Raw genomic sequence first — 21,498 nt, 5'->3', positions numbered from 1 at the left:
GATACCTGCTAGCACCTGCGTTTTGCCCCTCCGCCCGGCCCAGCCCAGCCCACCCAAGTGCAGTATCGATCGATCACTGACACTTACAAAACACTAAGCACACATAACTGCAGCATCCACAGAGTCAGGCCTAAACCCTGCGATCGGGGAGTACTCAGAATGGTCAGGGGTGGGTAGTGGGGTTCCCCAGGGTTCTGTGCTGGGACCAATCCTATTTAATTTGTTCATAAACGACCTGGAGGATGGGATAAACAGTTCAATCTCTGTATTTGCAGACGATACTAAGCTAAGCAGGGCAATAACTTCTCCGCAGGATGTGGAAACCTTGCAAAAAGACCTGAACATATTAATGGGGTGGGCGACTACATGGCAAATGAGGTTCAATGTAGAAAAATGTAAAATAATGCATTTGGGTGGCAAAAATATGAATGCAATCTATACAATGGGGGGAGAACCTCTGGGGGAATCTAGGATGGAAAAGGACCTGGGGGTCCTAGTAGATGATAGGCTCAGCAATGGCATGCAATGCCAAGCTGCTGCTAATAAGGCAAACAGAATATTGGCATGTATTAAAAGGGGGATCAACTCCAGAGATAAAACGATAATTCTCCCGCTCTACAAGACTCTGGTCCGGCCGCACCTGGAGTATGCTGTCTAGTTCTGGGCACCAGTCCTCAGGAAGGATGTACTGGAAATGGAGCAAGTACAAAGAAGGGCAACAAAGCTAATAAAGGGTCTGGAGGATCTTAGTTATGAGGAAAGGTTGCGAGCACTGAACTTATTCTCTCTGAAGAAGAGACGCTTGAGAGGGGATATGATTTCAATTTACAAATACTGTACTGGTGACCCCACAATAGGGATAAAACTTTTTCTCAGAAGAGAGTTTAATAAGACTTGAGGCCTCTCATTACAATTAGAAGAAAAGAGGTTTAACCTTAAACTACGTAGAGGGTTCTTTACTGTAAGAGCGGTAAGGATGTGGAATTCCCTTCCACAGGCGGTGGTCTCAGCGGGGAGCATTGATAGCTTCAAGAAACTATTAGATAATCACCTGAATGACCGCAATATACAGGGATATGTAAGGTAATACTGACACATAATCACACACATAGGTTGGACTTGATGGACTTGTGTCTTTTTTCAACCTCACCTACTGTATGTAACTATGTAACTATGATTGGCCAGCAAACTCACCTGACCTAAACCCCATAGAGAATCTGTGGGGTATTGTCAAGAGGAAGATGAGAGACATCAGACCCAACAATGGAGACAAGCTCAAAGCCGATATCAAAGCAACCTGGGCTTCCATAACACCTCAGCAGCGCCCCAGGCTGATCTCCTCCATGCCACGCCACATTGATGCCGTCATTCATGCAAAAGGAGCCCCGACCAAGTATTGAGTGCATACTATACTGTACATGGACAGACTTCTCACTAAGACAACATTTCTGTATTAAAAATCCTTTTTTTTCTTGATCTTATGTAATATTCAAATTTTCTGAGATACTGAATTTCAGGGTGTCACTCGCTGTAAGTCATAATCATTAAACTTTTACCGCTTGCTGACCAGCGCATGCCAATTTACGTCAGCAGAATGGCACTGGCAGGCAACAGGGTGTACAGATACGTCCCATTTAAAAAGCGGTGTCGCAAGCGCAGGCGCACCGCCGGGGTCTCCATAAACCGTGACCGTGGGTCCCATGGACTCAATGTCTGCTGGGTCCCCGCAATCGTGTCATGGAGAGGAAGAACGGGGAGATGCTTTTGTAAACAAAGCATTTCCCCATTCTGCCTAGTGACAGGACAGAGATCACAGCTCTCTGTCATCGAGAGCAGTGATCACTGCCCTGTGTGTTGAAGCCCAGCCCCCTCACACTTAGAATCACTCCCTGGGACACACTTAACCCCTTCATTGCCCCCTAGTGGTTGTCCCCTTCCCTGCCAGTGTCATTTACACAGTAATCAACGCATTTTTATATTGCTGTATAAATGACAGTGGTCCCAAAATAGTGTCTAAAGTGTCCGATCTGTCCACCATAATGTCACAATTATGATAAAAATCGCAGATCGCCCCCATTACTAATATAAAAATTTTAAATAAAAATGCCATAAACTATCCCCTATTTTGTAGAAGCTATAACCTTTGCGCAAACCAATCAATATACGCTTATTGCGATTTTTTTAACCAAAAATATGTAAAAGAATATGTATCAGTCTAAACTGAGGAAAAAAATAATTTTTATATATATTTTTGGGGGATATTTATTATAGCAAAAAGTAAAAAAATATTGTGTTTTTTTCAAAATTGTCGCTTTTTTTTGTTTATAATGCAAAAAATAAAAACTGCAGAGGTGATCAAATACCACCAAAATAAAGCTCTATTTGTGGTAAAAAAAAGGACGTCAGTTTTGTTTGGGTACAACGTTGCACGACCGCGCAATTGTCAGTTAAAGCAATGCAGTGCCGAATTTCAAAAAGTGCTCTGGTCAGGAAGGGGGTAAAATCTTCCGGGGCTGAAGCGGTTAAAGAAAGAAATACTTGAAATAGATCGCTCTGTGTGTAACACATCTATATATATAATATATGAGTTTCACTTTTTGAATTGAGTTATTGAAATAAATGAACTTTTTGATAATATTCTAATTTTATGAGCTGCGCCTGTATACTTCCGTTTTGTAATCTCCTTTTGTAGAATAACGATGTTGTGTGAATGTACAAAAGGCGTGGATACCGAGGAAGCAAATTTCCCACAAAACGTTTCGATTCGCAACGCCAACATAAATATCAGATAGATACTTCATGTACATGTTATACACTGGAGGTGATTTAATTGTGTTTTTATTTGTACAAAAAAAGTTTACATTTCTATTTGACCTTTGTACATTTATATGACCTCTTTGTGGCACATTTAGTCCCATTTTCTTTTTCCTCCTTAAATGCCCGTTAGCAGGCTGGGGGGACCTCTATGTGGATTCCTTCATCCAGCTCATTTGTGTGAATGGAGGAATCTGGCTGCACAGTGTGTGGCCAGCTTTACTTTTATGTAACATACAATTAAAGTCATTGTAACACAAATAGTTAACTATAGTTAACTATTATGGCGGACACATCGGACACTTTTGACACTATTTTGGAACCATTGTCATTTATACAGTGATCAGAGCTACAAATAGCCACTGATTAGTGTATAAATGTCACTGGCAGGGAAGGGGTTAAAAACTAGGGGGCGATCAAGGAGTTAAGTGTGTCCTAGAGAGTGATTCTAACTGTGGGGGGGATGGGCTCACTACAACATGACAGAGATCACTGCTCCCAATGACAGGGAGCAGTAGACCTCTGTCATGTTGCTAGGCAGAACAGGGAAATGCCTTGTTTACATCTCCTCATTCTGCCATTACTCGCCGCAATCGCGGGCTGCCGGCGAACATCAAGTTTGCGGGACCCGCGGGCGCTCTCCCACACCCGATAGGTGGCAAAATTCAAAGGGAAGTACAGGTACGTCCATTTGCCTGCCTGTGCCATTCTGTCGATGTATATGTGCGTGCCGCGGTCAGCAAGTAGTTAAAATGAAGTCACCCTATCACTTAAAATGTGAAATTCCTGAGAACGTGCTCTCATCAACTTTAACTAATATTAATAATCATTTTAGAATTCACCAATCAAATTATAATTATTAATATAGACAGATACATCTACATAGATATTTGATCCCGCAACTAAAATGGCATCATGAGCTATGAGTAAGCACTTGGACAAGTGTGAAACGCGTTAGCCTATGATCTGTACACTCTGTCTATGATGTCCTGTATCTGATGTGTTCCTGATTTTAAAATAAAGAAACTTGGATTATTACTTCCTGGAGTGCGGCTGTCCAGATCTTCTCGTTTGCACATAGTACATTGGCATCATTATTGATCTTTCTGGAAGGCGGTGGGTGACATCTTCCCTCTCTTGAAGAGCGATGGGTGATGGGTGTCTCGGGTATCTGACACTTTAGGGTGTTTTGGATACTTTGTCCCCCTCTATTCTCTGTGGTTCCCCCTCACTAAGTGACCACACTATTCTCTAATGATATAACGGCTGGTGGGAGGAACCACTACACTCCACAGGAGACAAGGATTCCAACAAACCCAACATGTCTGATCCCAGCAGTGTGCAGAACAAAAATTAAATCCACCGTCCACCTAAGAGGTAAGTATGAAATGTTCAGATTTAATAATGTTCATTCTCAATACATTAGCAAAATACTACAATTAACAATAATAGAGATAATGCTATAACTACTGGTAACTCAGCCATGGTCCATACTTATTAGTGGATAAATGTTTTTGTATTCAGGTCAGGTCTGAACAGAATTATGTAACATTTTGGGAAAAATATACAACCAAGAAGTCCAGAACTTGAGGCTATTAGAGCAAAAACCTCCACAGCCACCATGTATTTCCCTCTGGTACTCAGATAGGCCGGGATCATGGCAATCCAGACACTGCAGAACACCAGCATGCTGAAGGTGATGTACTTGGCTTCATTAAAACTGTCCGGTAATGTCCTGGCTAAAAAAGCGATAATGAAACTCACAGCTGCCAGAAGCCCCATATATCCCAGGACAGAGTAGAAGCCAATAACTGAACCCTCATTACACTGAATGATGATCTTCCCCCGATAAAAGTGAGTGTCCTGATCCTGGAAGGGAGGAGAAATAGACAACCAAGTGACACAGATTATGACTTGAACCAGTGATAAGACACAAATGATAAAAGTGGGTAGTTTGGCTCCCATCCATTTCCTCCAGGGACTCCCAGGTTTGGTGGCTTTAAAAGCAATACACACCATGATACTTTTGGCAAGAAGAGAAGAGACGGCAACTGAGAAGATGACACCAAAAGAGGTGACACGGAGCATGCAGGTCACATCTACTGGATGGCCGAGGAACAAGAAGACACAGAGGAAGCTCAGCATGATGGAGACCAGGAGAAGATAGCTCAGGTTCCGGTTATTAGCTTTAACAATGGGGGTGTCCTGGTGATGTATAAATATCCTCAATATTAAACCAGTCAGAAGACAACAGAGGATGGAGACAGCCGAAAATACTACAACAATGGTATCAGTGTAGGAGAGAAATTCCACCAGTCTTGGAACACACCGATCCTTCTTCTCATTTGGCCATTCTTCATCAGGACATTTCATGCAGTTTTCACTGTCTGCAAGAAGAACAATACAAACACAATGAACATCGGGGTCAGAGTTTCAATCAGTACATTTTAGGGCCTCACGAAATGAGATCGGCCGTCACTACATCAGGATTGATCGATTTTCACATATACAATATATCCCATAGTCTGTAGACTCTATAACTTTCACACAAATAATATTCACTGGTTTGGGCTATTTTCACCAGAGAAATGGAACAGAATACATTTTGGCCTAAATATATGAAGAAAGATTATTTATTTGCAAATTTCTATAACAGTAACAAAGAGAAATGTGTCTGAGTAATTGTCATTCAAAGTGTGAGAGCGCTGAAAGCTGAAAATTGGCCTGGACAGGAAGGGGGTGAAGTGTCCGGTATTGAAGGGGTTAAACACATCAGAAACAGACATTACAGCACACAAAAAACAATGACAAAAATCTAGAAGATATCTGTGTCGTCTTATTAATGACATGAGCTCCAGCACTTATATATACACTATATTACCAAAAGTATTGGGACACCTGCCTTTACACGCACATGAACTTTAATGACATCCCAGTCTTAGTCCGAAGGGTTCAATATTGAGTTGGCTCCGCCCTTTGCAGCTATAACAGCTTCACCTATTCTGGGAAGGCCGTCCACAAGGTTTAGGAGTGTGTCTATGGAAATGTTTGACCATTCTTCCAGAAGAGCATTTGTGAGGTCAGGCACTGATGTTGGATGAGAAGGCCTGGCTCGCAGTCTCCACTCTAATTCATCCCAAAGGTGTTCTATTGGGTTGAGGTCAGGACTCTGTGAAGGCCAGTCAAGTTGCTCCACCCCAAACTCGCTCATCCATGTCATTATGGACCTTGCTTTTTGCACTGGTGCACAGTCATGTTGGAACAGGAAGGGACCATCTCCAAACTGTTCCCACAAAGTTGGGACTATGAAATTGTTCAAAATGTCTTGGTATGCTGAAGCCTTAAGAGTTCCCTTCAGTGGAACTAAGGAGCCAAGTCCAATTGCTGAAAAACAACCCCACACCATAATCCCCCCTCCCCCCACACCATAATCCCCCCTCCACCAAATGATTTGGACCAGTGCACAAACAAGGTCCATAAAGACATGGATGAGCGAGTTTGGGGTGGAGGAACTTGACTTGCCTGCACAGAGTCCTGATCTGAACCCGATAGAACACCTTTGGGATAAATTAGAATGGAGACTGTGAGCCAGGTCTTCTCCTCCAACATCAGTGCCTGACCTCACAAATGCTCTTCTGGAAGAATGGTCAAACATTCCCATAGACACCCTCCTAAACCTTGTGGACGGCCTTCCCAGAAGAGTTGAAGCTGTTATAGCTGCAAAGGGCGGAGCCAACTCAATATTGAACCCTACGGACTTAGACTGGGATGTCATTAAATTTGCGTGTAAAGGCAGGTGTCCCAATACTTTTGGTAATATAGTGTATCTCTAATGGACCTGATCAGTCTTTACATTTCAGCTGCTGTGAAGTTTTCTTATTGTTCTATTGTCTTCCACAATTATTACAATCCAGTGGTGACTGGTGCTTTATCAATTGGGGGGGTGGCAAATGGACTGGACTCCGGACCCCACCCCCCATCACTCCAGCCCACCACTGCGCACCATACCCCCCTCCGGTCGCCGGCCCACTTACCCTGTGCAGGTCAGGCTCTTTGCCATGTTTGAATCCATCAACGGCGGCGACTCCCCCCCCTCTGTCTCTTCCGTGTCCCGGCCTCCGTCTTCTCCTTCTGGCCAATCGGGTCTTCGGAATATTCATTCGCCAATGACTCACAACTGGGTGGGTTTGGGGCGCAGTGCACCCTTTTTTGCAGCCAATTAGAGCCTCGGGCTCTAACCACGTGCTTCTAAAAAAAAAAAACAAAAAAAAAAACATTGAAACTCATGCGATCAAGTGCCCTGCATGTAGATTAGGGGGCGCACTCATGGATAGGGGGCAACGATGCCTGTGCGCCCCCTATGGACGGGCTGCCACTGTTACAAGAAAAAAAACGCACTGGACTGCATGTATTATAAACTGGCCCTTATATCACTTCCCGCCCGCAGTACATCATATGACGTCCTGGGCTTTTACTGGTGATGTCAGGATGACGGGTGCAGCTACAGTCATCATTCAAATATCTTTTTTTTCTGCCGCTGATTCCCTGCACAATAAAAAACAATCATAGCTGTTCAGCTGCTTGATTGTTTTAACAGGCGGCGGAAGAGGATGTCCACCCTCTGGGAGATCTGGAGAAGGAATCGGCCGGTGGTGGAAGTTCACCATAGAGAATATCAAGGACCAGATGGTCCCCAGCAGTCTCTATGACCTTCGAAGGCTGGACGTGGTGTTATGACGTCATGTCCGGCCCCAGCAGTTGTAAACACTGACGTGTGTTCAAGTGGAAAGGCTGAAATTGCTTTTTTTTTTATCACAATCTTTCCAGCCTAGAGGAGAGATAGACCCCAGATCTCTCCATAAGGAGGACCTTTCATTTAGAGTTGCCACCTTTTCTTCAAGCCGAACCCAAACACTTTTCTGGTGCACAGCAACGTTTATTTTTTATTTTTGTAGTATACAGGTGATACTCGAAAAATTAGAATATCGTGAAAAAGTTCATTTATTTCACTAATGCAACTTAAAAGGTGAAACTAATATATGAGATAGACTGATTACATGCAAAAGCAAGATAGTTCAAGCCATGATTTGTCATAATTGTGATGATTATGGCTTACAGCTCATGAAAACCCCAAATCCACAATCTCAGAAAATTAGAATATTGTGAAAAGGTGCAATATTCTAGGCTCAAAGTGTCCCACTCTAATCAGCTAATTAAGCCAGAACACCTGCAAAGGGTTCCTGAGCCTTTAAATGGTCTCTCAGTCTGGTTCAGTAGGAATCACAATCACGGGAAAGATTGCTGACCTGACAGTTGTGCAAAAAACCATCATTGATACCCTCCATAAGGAGGGAAAGCCTCAAAAGGTAATTGCAACAGAAGTTGAATGTTCCCAAAGTGTTGTATCAAAGCACATTAATAGAAAGTTATGTGGAAGGGAAAAGTGGGGAAGAAAAAGGTGCACAAGCAGCAGGGATGACCGCAGCCTGGAGAGGATTGTCAGGAAAAGGCCATTCAAAAGTGTTGGGGACTTTCACAAGGAGGGAATGAGGCTGGAGTCAGTGCATCAAGAGCCTGCACACACAGACGGATCCTGGACATGGGCTTCAACTGTCGTATTCCTCTTGTCAATCCACTCATGAACAACAAACAAACGTCAGAAGCGTCTTACCTGGGCTAAAGAAAAACAGACCTGGTCTGTTGCTCAGTGGTCCAAAGTCCTCTTTTCTTATGAGAGCAAATTTTGCATCTCATTTGGAAACCAAGGAGCCAGAGTATGGAGGAAGAATGGAGAGGCACACACTGCAAGATGCTTGAAGTCCAGTGTGAAGTTTCCACAGTCTGTGTTGATTTGGGGAGCCATGTCATCTGCTGGTGTTGGTCCACTGTGCTTCATTCAGTCCAGGGTCAACACAGCCTTCTACCAGGAGATTTTTGAGCACTTCATGCTTCCTTCCACAGACAAGCTCTATGGGGATGCTGACTTCATTTTCCAGCAGGACTTGGCACCTGCCCACACTGCCAAAAGCACCAAAACCTGGTTCAATGACCGTGGGATTACTGTGCTTGATTGGCCAGCAAACTTGCCTGACCTGAACCCCATAGAGAATCTATGAGGCATTGCCAAGAGAAAGATGAGAGACATGAGACCGAACAATGCAGAAGAGCTGAAGGCCGCTATTGAAGCATCCTGGTCTTCCATAACACCTCAGCAGTGCCACAGGCTGATAGCTTCCATGCCACACCGCATTGAGGCAGTAATTGCTGCAAAAGGGCCCAAACCAAGAACTGAGTACAAATGTATGCTTATACTTTTCAGTATAAGCATACATATGTACAATCCTTGTTATAAGCATACATATGTACAATCCTTGTTTTATTGATTGCATGTAATATTCTAATTTTCTGAGATTGTGGATTTGAGGTTTTCATGAGCTGTAAGCCATAATCATCACAATTATGACAAATCGCAGCTTGAACTATCTTGCTTTGCATGTAATCAGTCTATCTCATATATTAGTTTCACCTTTTAAGTTGCATTAGTGAAATAAATGAACTTTTTCACGATATTCTAGTTTTTTGAGTATCACCTGTACATTGTAAAAGTACCTTGGACACTTTTGGGTGGTTTAAAGTGGCAGCAGGATGGACAGGGGGGTAGATAAGGAGCAGCAGAATGGACAGGGGGCAGCAAAATGAGCAATGGGGCAGCAGAATGAACAGGGGGCAAGCCAAATGGACAAAGGGGCAGCGGGAGGGACAGGGAGCAGCAGAATGTATAAGGGGCAGAGGGGCAGACAGGAAGGTAGCAGGAGGGACAGGGGCTCAGTAGAATGGACAAGGGGCAGAGGGGTAGACAGGGAGGTAACAGGATGGACAGGGGGGCAGCAGAATGGACAAAGGGGCAGAGGGGCAGACAGGGAGGTAGCAGGATGGACAGGGGGGGCAGCAGAATGGACAAGGGGGCAGAGGGGCAGACAGGGAGGTAGCAGAATGGACAGGGGGGGCAGCAGAATGGACAAAGGGGCAGAGGGGCAGACAGGGAGGTAGCAGGATGGACAGGGGGCAGCAGAATGGACAAGGGGGCAGAATGGGCAGACAGGGAGGTAGCAGGGTGGACAGGGGGGGCAGCAGAATGGACAAGGGGGCAGAGGGGTAGACAGGGAGGTAGCAGGATGGACAGGGGGGGAAGCAGAATGGACAAGGGGGCAGAGGGGTAGACAGGGAGGTAGCAGGTGGACGGGGGGCAGCAGAATGGACAAGGGGGCAGAGGGATAAACAGGGAGGTTGCATTTGGAAAATTGCTGCACAAATATTGTGTAACACAAAAAGTTGCAATGACCACCATTTTATTCTTAAAGGTCTCGACTAAAAAAGAACATATAAAATGTTTGGAAGCTTTAAGTAATTTTTTAGCAAAAAAATGATGATTTTTACATTGACAAAAATTGAGAAATAATCAAACAACTATAGGTATCTCTCCCTCAGCGCTCACGGTGAAAATACAATATCAACCAAACTGTTACTATAATAAAAAACATGAGGGGCGTGGCCTGGACGAGACCCGAGATGGCCACATAAATGGAGCTCTCCCGCAGACCGAGGATTAATCTGCTTTTTCCCAGGACCTGGAGCCAGTAATACTGAGATGGGGAAGCCCAATAGGAGTGCCTCCACCCCCCGCACGGGGACCCAAATGGACACGCAGCTCAGCCACAACATCCCGGACATCTTCCGGACCCGGGGCTCAGGCAAGTCCGTGGCTTCACAGGCCTCACAGGCCTCACAGGCCTCTGCACCACACTCACCGAGTAGCGGCTCTGACATGCAGGCAGAAAAGGAGGACACAGGCACCGAGAGATCTTTCCTCCCTGTGAGCCTCCCTGACCTACAAGCTGTAGCACTGGATATTAAAAGCTCCCTAGCAGCAGCTATATCAGACCTAAAAGCTGATGTGCAAGCAATAGCTCACCGCCTAGATACTGTGGAACAAACATCACAGTTACACACAGCAGCCATTAAACAAGTGCAGCACACATATGATGCTCAACTACCACATCTTCTAGAACTCCATCGCCACGTAGAGGATCTTGATAACCGCGGTTGCAGGCATAATGTACGTGTGAGAGGGGTCCCAGAGGTGATCGAACCAGCAGCCATACCACAGGCTATTTGCTCCATTTTCAATAATCTCCTGGGATGCCCAGCAGACTCCCCCATTGAAATGGAGAGAGCCCACCGTGCACTGCGACCCCCACCCAGAGACTCTGAACCCCCGAGGGACGTCATATGTTGTATTGTGAACTTTCCACTTAAAGAGGAAATTCTCAGAAAAGCAAGAGAAAGAGGGCGTATTCTGTACAACGGCGCTGAAATCAAACTTTTTCAAGATCTGTCCCAAATTACATTGCAAAACAGGCGAGCATTGCGCCCGCTTCTGGAAGCTCTCCGCTCACGTAATATCCAGTACAGGTGGAAGTTCCCATTTGCTCTGTCTGCTTCCGCCAGGGGCCGCTCTGCACTGCTACGCACACCAGAAGATCTGCATTCATTCTGCGACCAGCTTGGCCTACCTCAAATTGAATTGCCAGAATGGTATGCCTTCTATTTTCCAAGTGAACCCTGGTACCAAGTTTCCGCTATCCCATCACCGAAAGCCCAAAGACACCGCTCGAGGCGCCGCAGACTGGATCCTACTTCACCTGAACCTCGCGCCATGCACAGAGACCTGAATCACCGAAGTCCAGGAACCCCACGCAGAGACCGGCAGGATTCTTAAAACAACGCTGTGACACGCAAGTACCGCTCTAGGGGTACCACCACTACTGTTATCCGAAATGTTTCTTCCCTTCCTGTTTTGGGGGTTTTCTTTTCCTTTTTTTTTTTCCCTCACACTTCTTGTACACAACTAACATTACTTAATCAACCCGAATCTCCCCCGTGCCTTTGTAAGATACATAGAGGTACAATGGGCACTTGTTCTACTTGTTGAGCCTACCCAGAACTGCGTAATGGAGAAAATTGACAGTTTTTGACCTACTCACTCTCAACACCTTATTTTTCAGCCTAAATAAGGACCTAAATTCAAGGACTTGATCCTAATAAGATGACTACCTCCAAACAAGTGAAATTTTTTTTTATTTTTTTATTTTAATTTTTTTTTATTTTACTAAGAGAATATGCTGGTATATGGTGGGGAGGGGGCGGGGGTGTGGCACTGACCCTATTCCGGACAGTCTGGCACATCATGGCAATACAACCTCCCATAATATAAATCTATATTAGCAAATCTAAATTAGCAGGCATTGGGCCGCCTATGGGATCGGTACCCCCAATCTGCGGATTAATCAAATTCCAATCTTTTAGCGCCTCCAATGTGAGATACTGCAGCGCTTATGCCATATAGCATGCAGAACCATGCCATTTCCGGACAGGGCTTTAAGCCTCGCCCTTTCCCTCCACCAACGATGGGAATAGATGCTAACATAAACCATGATACAATTCATCTTAGCAATATTAGAGTGTCAAAGCTTTCAGTTGTGGGGGGTTTTCTGTTTTTTTTTGTTTTTTTTTTACAGCAAGACTACATGGAAATTAACCTCTTGCTAATGACTAACCCCTTTCTCCTGAAGAACAGTGCACACAGAACAGTCAGATATCTTTTGAGTGAAATATAAAAGGAAAATGTTGGTTTGGTTTTTGGTTATTAGTTTAGAAATATTACATAACATCAACATGAGTTGGGGGTGGATAATTCGGGTTTATGTGGCAAGAAATTTGCGAAATAATGTTTCTACTGTTTACAGTAAATTTACAGTCAATCTTATGTTGCTGGTTTATTATTTGTTATTGGCCTTGTTATCCTATGCTTCAGGCTTCCGGGACTCACCTTTAGATCATATACACTTTTAAGTCCTTGGTGTTGCGGGGTCATGTCGGTCTCGCCCATACTATCATTCCCTGAGCGGCAGTATTTATACTGCTTTAGCTACCCTACCAGCTCTATTCCCCTCATTTATCTAGGTGATATAGATTTGCTATTTTCACCTCCGGTATCTACTCTTTCACAACTTTACTTTTTTCTCTTCATTTCTTCTAACTAACCCCGTTCTCTCTCTTTTCTTTTTTTTTTTTTTTTTCTTTCTCTTTTTTCTTTCTCTTCCTCTTCTTTTTTTTCTAACCTTCCTTCCCTTGTGTTTGAGACACCCGACCCGCCTATTCTGCCCCCTAGATAAGCCCTCGGCGGAGACTTTGAGTCTCTCCTACTCCTTGACATACCAAACCCTTTTAGGGCTTCGCTACAATAAATCATGCAGAAGATTCCAAAAAAAGAATCTCCCCTGACACTAAAATGCGTTTCGCTCAATGTGAAAGGGTTAAATATCCTAGAGAAAAGGTCACAGGTCTTGTCTGCACTCTCGAAGCATAAGGCTCAGTTCATCTTCCTTCAAGAGACCCACTTTAGATCCGACTCTATACCCAAACTTACCAATCACCTGTATCAGACAGCAATTCATTCGACTAATGTTTCCGCGAAAACTAAGGGAGTATCCATTTTGATTTCCAAATATGCCCACTTTAATATGACAGACTCCCTCATAAACTCAGAGGGTAGATACCTTTTTATCAAAGGTCAACTCGCCTCCAAACCGGTAACACTAGCCAATATATATTGCCCAAATGAACATCAAGTCTCATTTATGAGAAAAGTATGCAACCTACTGTCCACTTTTAAAGAGGGGGTGATCGTCCTGGGAGGGGACTTCAATGTACCGCTGAACCCTGACATAGACACCTCATCAGGCACATCCACATTGACTTACAGGGCCCTACGTCAGATCAAACCGCAACTACAATCCCTAAATTTACATGATACATGGCCCACATTATTCCCTACAGAAAGGGATTATACGTTCTATTCTACCCCTTTTCAGAAGTACTCTAGGATAGATTACTTTTTTCTCTCCCAAAGAGATTTAACCTACCTTACACAGATAGAGCCAATGTTCCTGTCAGATCACCATCCGATCTCATGCACTTTGACCTTCCCCGAAACAGAGTGCAGAACTAAAACCTGGAGATTAAATCCCTCCCTACTGAAAGATCCTCAGAATCTTTCTAGACTCAAAACACGAATTCAGCAGTACTTCACCGAAAATGACACACCGGATATCTCACCAACCTCATTATGGGAGGCTCATAAGTGTGTGGTCCGGGGAGAACTATTGGCTCTAGCAGAGGATGCTAAACGGAAACATCAGGAAACAATCCAGACATTGACAGATAAAATACACAGACTAGAAACGCTTCACAAACACTCGCGTTCTCAAACAGCGTTGCAGGATCTCTTACACACTCGCTCACTCTTGCTAGAGGAACTGGGGAAACGTACAAAACGTCAATATGCACTCCGTCAGAAAGTATTTTACGACCACGGTAATAAAAGTGGAAGACTTCTAGCAAGGGCAGTGCAAGTCTCTAGAAATTCTCTCACAATTCACCACATACGCGACCGACATGGTTTGTTGCATGCAACCAATGAGGACATAGCTAAAAGTTTTGAACATTACTATTCTGGGCTGTATAACCTAAGGTCAGAAGACACAAACCCAATATCCCAGGAAACAAGGAGGGCAGAAATTGAGGATTTTTTAACCCAATTTAGCCCACGTACAATTACTGAACAACAGGCGGAGGAGATGGAGAGCCCTCTTTCCGAACAGGAACTACAGATCGCCATGAAACAGATGAAACCGGGCAAGAGCCCAGGCCCTGATGGGTTCTCACTACAGTATTATAAATGTTTCATGGACGTTCTGTCTTCCAGGATGCTCTCTACCTTTAATGCCCTCTCAGCACCCAACGTACCCACAGGACACATGTTAGACGCACATATAATAGCCATCCCTAAGGAAGGTAAAGATGTCACGGAAGTATCAAATTACAGACCAATCGCTTTGCTTAATGTGGATATAAAGCTATACGCAAAGATCCTGGCCAATAGATTACTACCCCTCCTTCCAGGCCTCATCTCCTTAGACCAGGTGGGTTTTGTCCCAGACAGAGAGGCTAGGGACAACACTATACGTGCATTGAATGTTCACCACTGAATGACATCATCTAAAACACCAGGATTTTTTCTGTCGTTGGACGCGAAGAAGGCGTTCGACAGAATGGCCTGGGACTACATGCGCGAGGCCCTGAAAACGATAGGTCTTCGATCGCGCATGCTGTCTCAGATTCTGGCATTATACTCTAACCCTACCGCGCGTGTACGGGTGAATGGCCACTTGTCGGACGCCTTCACCATAGGCAACGGCACCCGCCAGGGCTGTCCCTTGTCCCCCCTGATATATGTCCTTACCTTGGAACCCTTTTTAAACAAACTAAGATCAAACGCTGATATTAAAGGAATTCAAATAGGGGACAGGGAATTCAAGGTAGCCGCTTATGCAGGCGACATCCTGCTATCACTCAGGTCACCTCTCATTACCCTTGCAAACCTATTGAAAGACATAGAACACTTTGGGGCTCTGTCAAATTTTAAAGTTAACTACGCGAAATCACATGCATTGAATATATCACTCTCCACACAGGACACAGAATGCTGCCAGAGCTCTTTCCCATTCCGATGGGAGAGAGAGGCTATCACATACCTGGGCATCCGGATTACCACTAAACTGGCAGACCTGTACAAATTCAATTTCCATGTACTTCTGAATAAAACGAAATCAGATCTAAAGGACTGGGCAGGACTAAATGTCTCTTGGTTTGGCCGTTCAGCCTTGCTTAAAATGACTATTCTCCCACGCTTTCTATACTTGATGCAAACCACCCCCATACATCTCCCGACAACATTTTTCACGACATACAGACAGGCCTGTTCACTGTTCATTTGGAAGAACTCTCCACCACGCATCAAATATACTCGACTGACCCGTATTAAGACAAAGGGAGGAATAGGCTTACCCGATCTTTACAAATATTACTTGGCCTGCCATCTCATCAGGATTGTAGACTGGAATATCCACCAAGACAAAAAGTTATGGGTTTATATAGAAAACTCCTTCACACAATTCCCAGTACAAGATCTCCCCTGGCTCTCGCCTAAACACTGGCCAACAGTACTATTGGCACATCCACTTGTTTACCCATCTTTGATAGCGTTTACACGGGCAGGTAAATTAACACCTCTCTCCTCGGTTCTGGGGCCCTTAACCACGTTAAAAGGAAACCCAGATTTCCCACCAGGTAATGCAGGCACATTTCTGAGCCATGAATGGCCCTACAAAGATATGAGGGCGCAACACTTTTTTTTGAAAGGCGACCCCTGCTCCTATGACAACCTGGTTGATGTTTCTTTAACCAAATCTTTCCCCTTTTGGTCATATAGACAAATACGCAACTTCCTGACTACACAAGCTTCACATTCCACATGGACAAGACAGCTCACATCATTTGAATCCCTCTGTACAAGAAATTCGCCACAAAGGCATTTAATATCCCTCATATACACAATGTTATCTGAAGAGACTAACATTAACAGAGATCCCGCATGCATTGCATGGGGTAGGGAACTTCAGATTTCTTTATCCAAGGAGGATTGGGAAACTATACACGAATACGCACACAAAGGTTCCATGAACGTAGCCATCCAAGAAAACTGTTATAAAATCGAAACGCGGTGGTACAGAACTCCCTCCTTACTCCACAAATTTTCACCATCTATACCCAACACGTGCTGGAGATGTGGTAAAGCAGAAGACACTATGCTCCATGTCTGGTGGGACTGTGATTTGATTCAGCCGTTTTGGAAGAAGGTGCATGACATCATCTCACAGGTCACCACGTATACATTAGATTATGCTCCAGCACAATATCTGTTGCACCATACCACGCCGTCTAAAGGTGCCTATTACAAATCTCTGGCCATGCACATGGTGAATGCAGCGAGACTGTGTGTTCCGACACACTGGAGATCCATTACCCCACCAACAATTAGAGAATGGTTCGCTAAACTTTCCAAAATAGAAGAGATGGAAGAACTGATACACATTTCCCAAGAACGGATACAAAAATTCACGACTACATGGGCATGCTGGACTCATTTTAAAACATTGGATTACTTCCAAAGTGTCAACCCCTAAACAAAGTGCCGACTTGAGCACTATTTATATATTTTATGAAAACGTAATCAAGGAGACTTTGGCCGGGGTGGCGGGGGGGTGCGGAGGCGAAGGGACTCAATACTTTCATCTGTTAATATATAATTTGCAGACTCCTCTTTACAGTGTCCCTCTCTCTCCCTTCTTCCCCTCTTCTCTGCTCTGCTTTCCCCTTATTCCTCCCCCGCTTCTTATTTATTCATTTATTTATTTACTTTTTCTCTCTCTGTCTCTATTTCTTTCTCTCTCTCTCTCTCTTTCCCCTTCTCTCCCGCTCTCTTTCTCTCTTTCGCCCTCTTTTCAGTCTTTATGCATATTTTCTTGCTAACGTTTTCCCGTGTTCGTTTTCGAACCCGGGCCCCTGATATCATTTATGTACCAGACAAAGCAGGGTAACTGAATATATCTATAGAACAACGACTAAACACATTATCAATGTGCCAAAAGGAGTTTAGGCTCCTATAACTCCCCGTTTGTTGTGCATCCTGTCTCCCTCTCTGGTACAGGCGATCACCTAAATAACTTTGTTATCAACAATATTTTTGTTTTCTTGTATGTGATATACAATGTTCAATTTGTAAACATTCACTTATATTTGATATTCAATAAAAATTTATGGAAGAAAAAAAAAAAAAAAACATGTAACAAAATTGTTCCAAAATAAATATTTAAACACTAATAGCGCTTATATATTCTGAAAGTCTTTCAAACTTGATACACAGTCCACTTTTGACAAAATAGGCAGCCAAAATGTGAGAAAGATGAAGGAAAATCTGCTCCAAAAGAGAAATGTTCGGGGTAAATTATAATTAATTACTCCAGACGATTAACCATCACCGCGATGCTTGAATGACAATCCCCCAAAAGAAATTTACTTAGCAGATATTACTGGATTTATTGCATATCTCTGGGTATGTTGTTATCAGCAAGCCTCTGTGAGTTTTCATCCAATATTGCATCTTTCCATCTGTATGTTGCTCGTGACAAGCAAGAAAATAAGGGGGCGCATAGCGCAATCCAATTTTCCAAAAGGTATGCTTATTTAATAAACCCTCATAGATGTACACTTACAATAAAAACATAAGTTAAAAGCATAAGTAAAATTATACTTGTGAAGTCGCTCCCTCCTGATGTACCTCTTCACCGCTACAGCGGTGATCCCGGGTAAGGTAAACTGGAGAGCCAACAGCTTGATTCAATGATTGATTCAATGATTCAGGGCCTGATCACGCAGCAACCCATGCCATTGAATCAAGCTGTTGGCTCTCCAGTTTACCTTACCCGGGATCACCGCTGTAGCGGTGAAGAGGTACATCAGGAGGGAGCGACTTCACAAGTATAATTTTACTTATGCTTTTAACTTATGTTTTTATTGTAAATGTACATCTATGAGGGTTTATTAAATAAACATACCTTTTGGAAAATTGGATTGCGCTATGTGCACCCTTATTTTCTTGCTTGTCACGAGCAACATACAGATGGAAAGATGCAGTGATTGCTGATTTTAGCCACCTGACATCCACACACCTTCCCACTAATATTGGATGAAGATTCACAGAGGCTTGCTGATAACAACATACCCAGAGATATGCAATAAATCCAGTAATATCTGATAAGTACATTTCTTTTGGGGGATTGTCATTCAAGCATCGCAGTGATGGTTAATCGTCTGGAGTAATTAATTATAATTTACCCCGAACATTTCTCTTTTGGAACAGATTTTCCTTGAGCTTTCTCACATTTTGGCTGCCTATTTTGTCAAGAGTGGACTGTGTATCAAGTTTGAAAGACTTTCAGAATATATAAGCGCTATTAGTATTTAAATATTTATTTTGGACACAATTTTGTTACAATGATTTTTACATGTAGGAGAGGAGTGCCGGAATCGGTCTATAAAAGGATAAAACATGGGGATGACAGGGATGTACAGGACTTCATAAAGACAAATACAAACCTTACCAGAAATGTTGGAGATCTCTCCTTCTGGACATGAGACACACTCATAGCAACATTTATGAATTGAAGATCCAAACTTTTTTCTGGTGCCGGGAATACAGGGATCCGAACATCGAGATACTGTGACCTGAAAATCAGATATTATTAATATTATATTTTAAAGATCCATCATATTTCATGAGGCTTTTCAGTGTTACAAATGAGGTTTGGCTTTGCCTTCACCATGGGTTCAAGTTGAATTCTTCAGGTTTAATATCCAATCAGGCGGGGGGGTCAGCAAAAGGGTTGCCGCTTTTTCTTCAAGCCAAGCGGCGCACAACAAAAAAATTTTTTTAGAATACCCTATAGCAGTGATCTCCAAACTACGGCCCTCCAGATGTTGCGGAACTACACGTCCCATGAGGGATTGTAAAACTCTGACATTCATAGACATGACTAGGCATGATGGGAATTGTAGTTACTGAACAACTGGAGGGCCGTAGTTTGGAGACCCCTGCCCTATAGGATTGTAACAGACCTGGGACACCTTTGGGAGCTCCAAAGAGAATAGTAAGTGCCTCCTCACCCTCCTATCAGGCCCAGTTCTGAGCCACATTCCTATTTGAATATTGTGTCCGGGTTTCAGGCGGACTGAAACCCAGACACATGATTTAAAACCCAAACTGACCGGGTGAATCCCGGACAGGTGGCAACCCTAGTCAGCAACCTGTTGATCACAGACAGGTGACTGGTAGATGGTGGTCTGGGCTTGTTTATCCACCATTACAGAACATCACAGAGTGCAATACAGAGGGACTTCTTGTAAAGTTGGAGGTGTAGTAGGGAGGAAGAGCCGCATAATCCAATGTCTCCTCTGTAGTGCCGGCTCCTGTCCCATGCTGATTGATACCAACTGCACTCCACCTCTAATCCCAGCTAGTGGTCTCCAGAGTGGTGCCAGCAGCAGGAGGGAAGAGATCTTCAGGTCAATGTGAAGCAATACACTGAGCATAATAGTATAAGTCTGCTTTCACAGTGATGTGCTACAGCTTTCCCACACTGCGGGTGCAGTGCAATGTACCTGTAGCTTGCCTGTGGGTTTGCTACACTTATTCATAGACTTCTATTATATCCTGCGGGTTTGCTGCACTTGGCTATAGACTTCTATTATATCCTGCAGGTTTGGTACACTTTCTGAATGCAGGAGTTTTGGTGCGCTTTCAGAAAGTGCCCCACACAAATAGAAGTCTATGGCAAAGTGCAGCTAACCCAGGAAAGTTGCAGATGCACTGCGTTGCACCTGTGGTGCAGGTAGACTGTACCACATCAGTGTGAAAGCAGCCTTATAGGGGGCGCAGAACAATAAGGGTTCATTTAAATTTGTAGTTTGAGGGGTGGTAAAAGATGGTGGTAAGATGTGTTTTTACCGCCCTAACCACGCCCCCTTTAGCTGCAGTTGACAGGAGTGTACACATATCGCAGCCATAGCAAGCATTATACGCTCTGCCATGGTTTATGGATGTAGCACCTGCCAAGCATGACCCATTTAAGTGAATGACGCCACTCTGTAAGTGCCCTACAACCTTGTGAAAAACAGGAAACAAAGGGTTAAAGCAGGCAGCGTTATATTGCTTTCTCACCACCTGCTTAAACCCCTTGGACCCCACAGAAGCATGCAGTTGCAAGGTGCTTGCAGAGTGTCCCTGTTTACTTAAATAGGTTGCGGCTGGCAGATGGTAGCACCCACCAAAAGCAACCAGGGACTGGTTGCTGCAGCATGTGTACACCTTTGGCTGTTGCCTCAGCAGCTAAAGTGGGTAGGGATTTAGCTGTTGCTGCTGACGAATGCAACTAAGGGCTCATTCAGAAGTGCAGCAGGCACGACTGCTCCTCTGAAAAAGTGATTTGAGTGTGTTTGACAGGTGGTGAGGAGGAGATATGCACAAGATTGCGACACAGTAGTACAGCAATTAGAGGTTTGAATCAGGTGTGAGGAGGTGACACTGGACAACACTGTGCACTCTTTGACTTCTCCCATGTTGTTCAGGTAGATCTCCACCTCTTTAAGGTTGCCTTCCTCTGCAATCAGGGGTCAGTATTATGAGGTATTTATTTATTTGGGGTGTTTATTATATGCAGCACCCTCCTAGATAGGTGCTAGAATGTAGTTAATTAATATAGTGGGGTCTCCTAATCCTACCATTGAATCTCTCCAACAAACATGAATCTCTACTAAAAAGAGTATCCTCTTTACCTGGACTAACCAAGCCTTTACCTGGACTAACAAAGCTATCCCATACCTGGGAATTAAACTTTCTCCACTCCCAAACCAGCTATATGACTTAAACTATAGATCCTTCAGAAAACAGCTTCTCCAAATACTCCACCAACTGCGAGTTTCTGGACTACCCACACTGGGGAGAATAGCCTCATTCAAAATGATCATTTTGCTCAAACTCATATACCTATTTAGCACAGTAGTATTGCCAGTTCCCCAAGCTTTTTTTTACTCCATACAAGGACAGATCACTAAATTCATAAGGGCTAAAAAGCCACCTAGATGCGCTCACCACATATTAGTAAG

The 21,498-nt window shown here is 43.9% G+C and overlaps 1 protein-coding gene across 1 annotated transcript in view; it reads right to left on the bottom strand.

The window, feature by feature from the left end:
- Nucleotides 1-4,311: 4,311 nt before the first annotated feature.
- The window catches only part of LOC141129567 (vomeronasal type-2 receptor 26-like), a 124,238-nt gene continuing 107,051 nt past the window's right edge, over nt 4,312-21,498 (bottom strand). Inside the window, exons 3-4 of the mRNA XM_073617663.1 lie at nt 18,939-19,062; nt 4,312-5,201 (exon numbers count right to left, since the gene is read on the bottom strand). Coding sequence (XP_073473764.1) covers nt 4,312-5,201; nt 18,939-19,062 — 1,014 coding nt within the window. The remainder of the gene's footprint in view (nt 5,202-18,938; nt 19,063-21,498) is intronic.

The sequence above is a fragment of the Aquarana catesbeiana genome, linkage group LG02 (genome assembly GCF_042186555.1).
Source record: "Aquarana catesbeiana isolate 2022-GZ linkage group LG02, ASM4218655v1, whole genome shotgun sequence".
NCBI lineage: Eukaryota > Metazoa > Chordata > Amphibia > Anura > Ranidae > Aquarana > Aquarana catesbeiana.
Note: the sequence above shows the minus strand (reverse complement) of the source record. Positions and strands in the feature narration are given on the sequence as shown.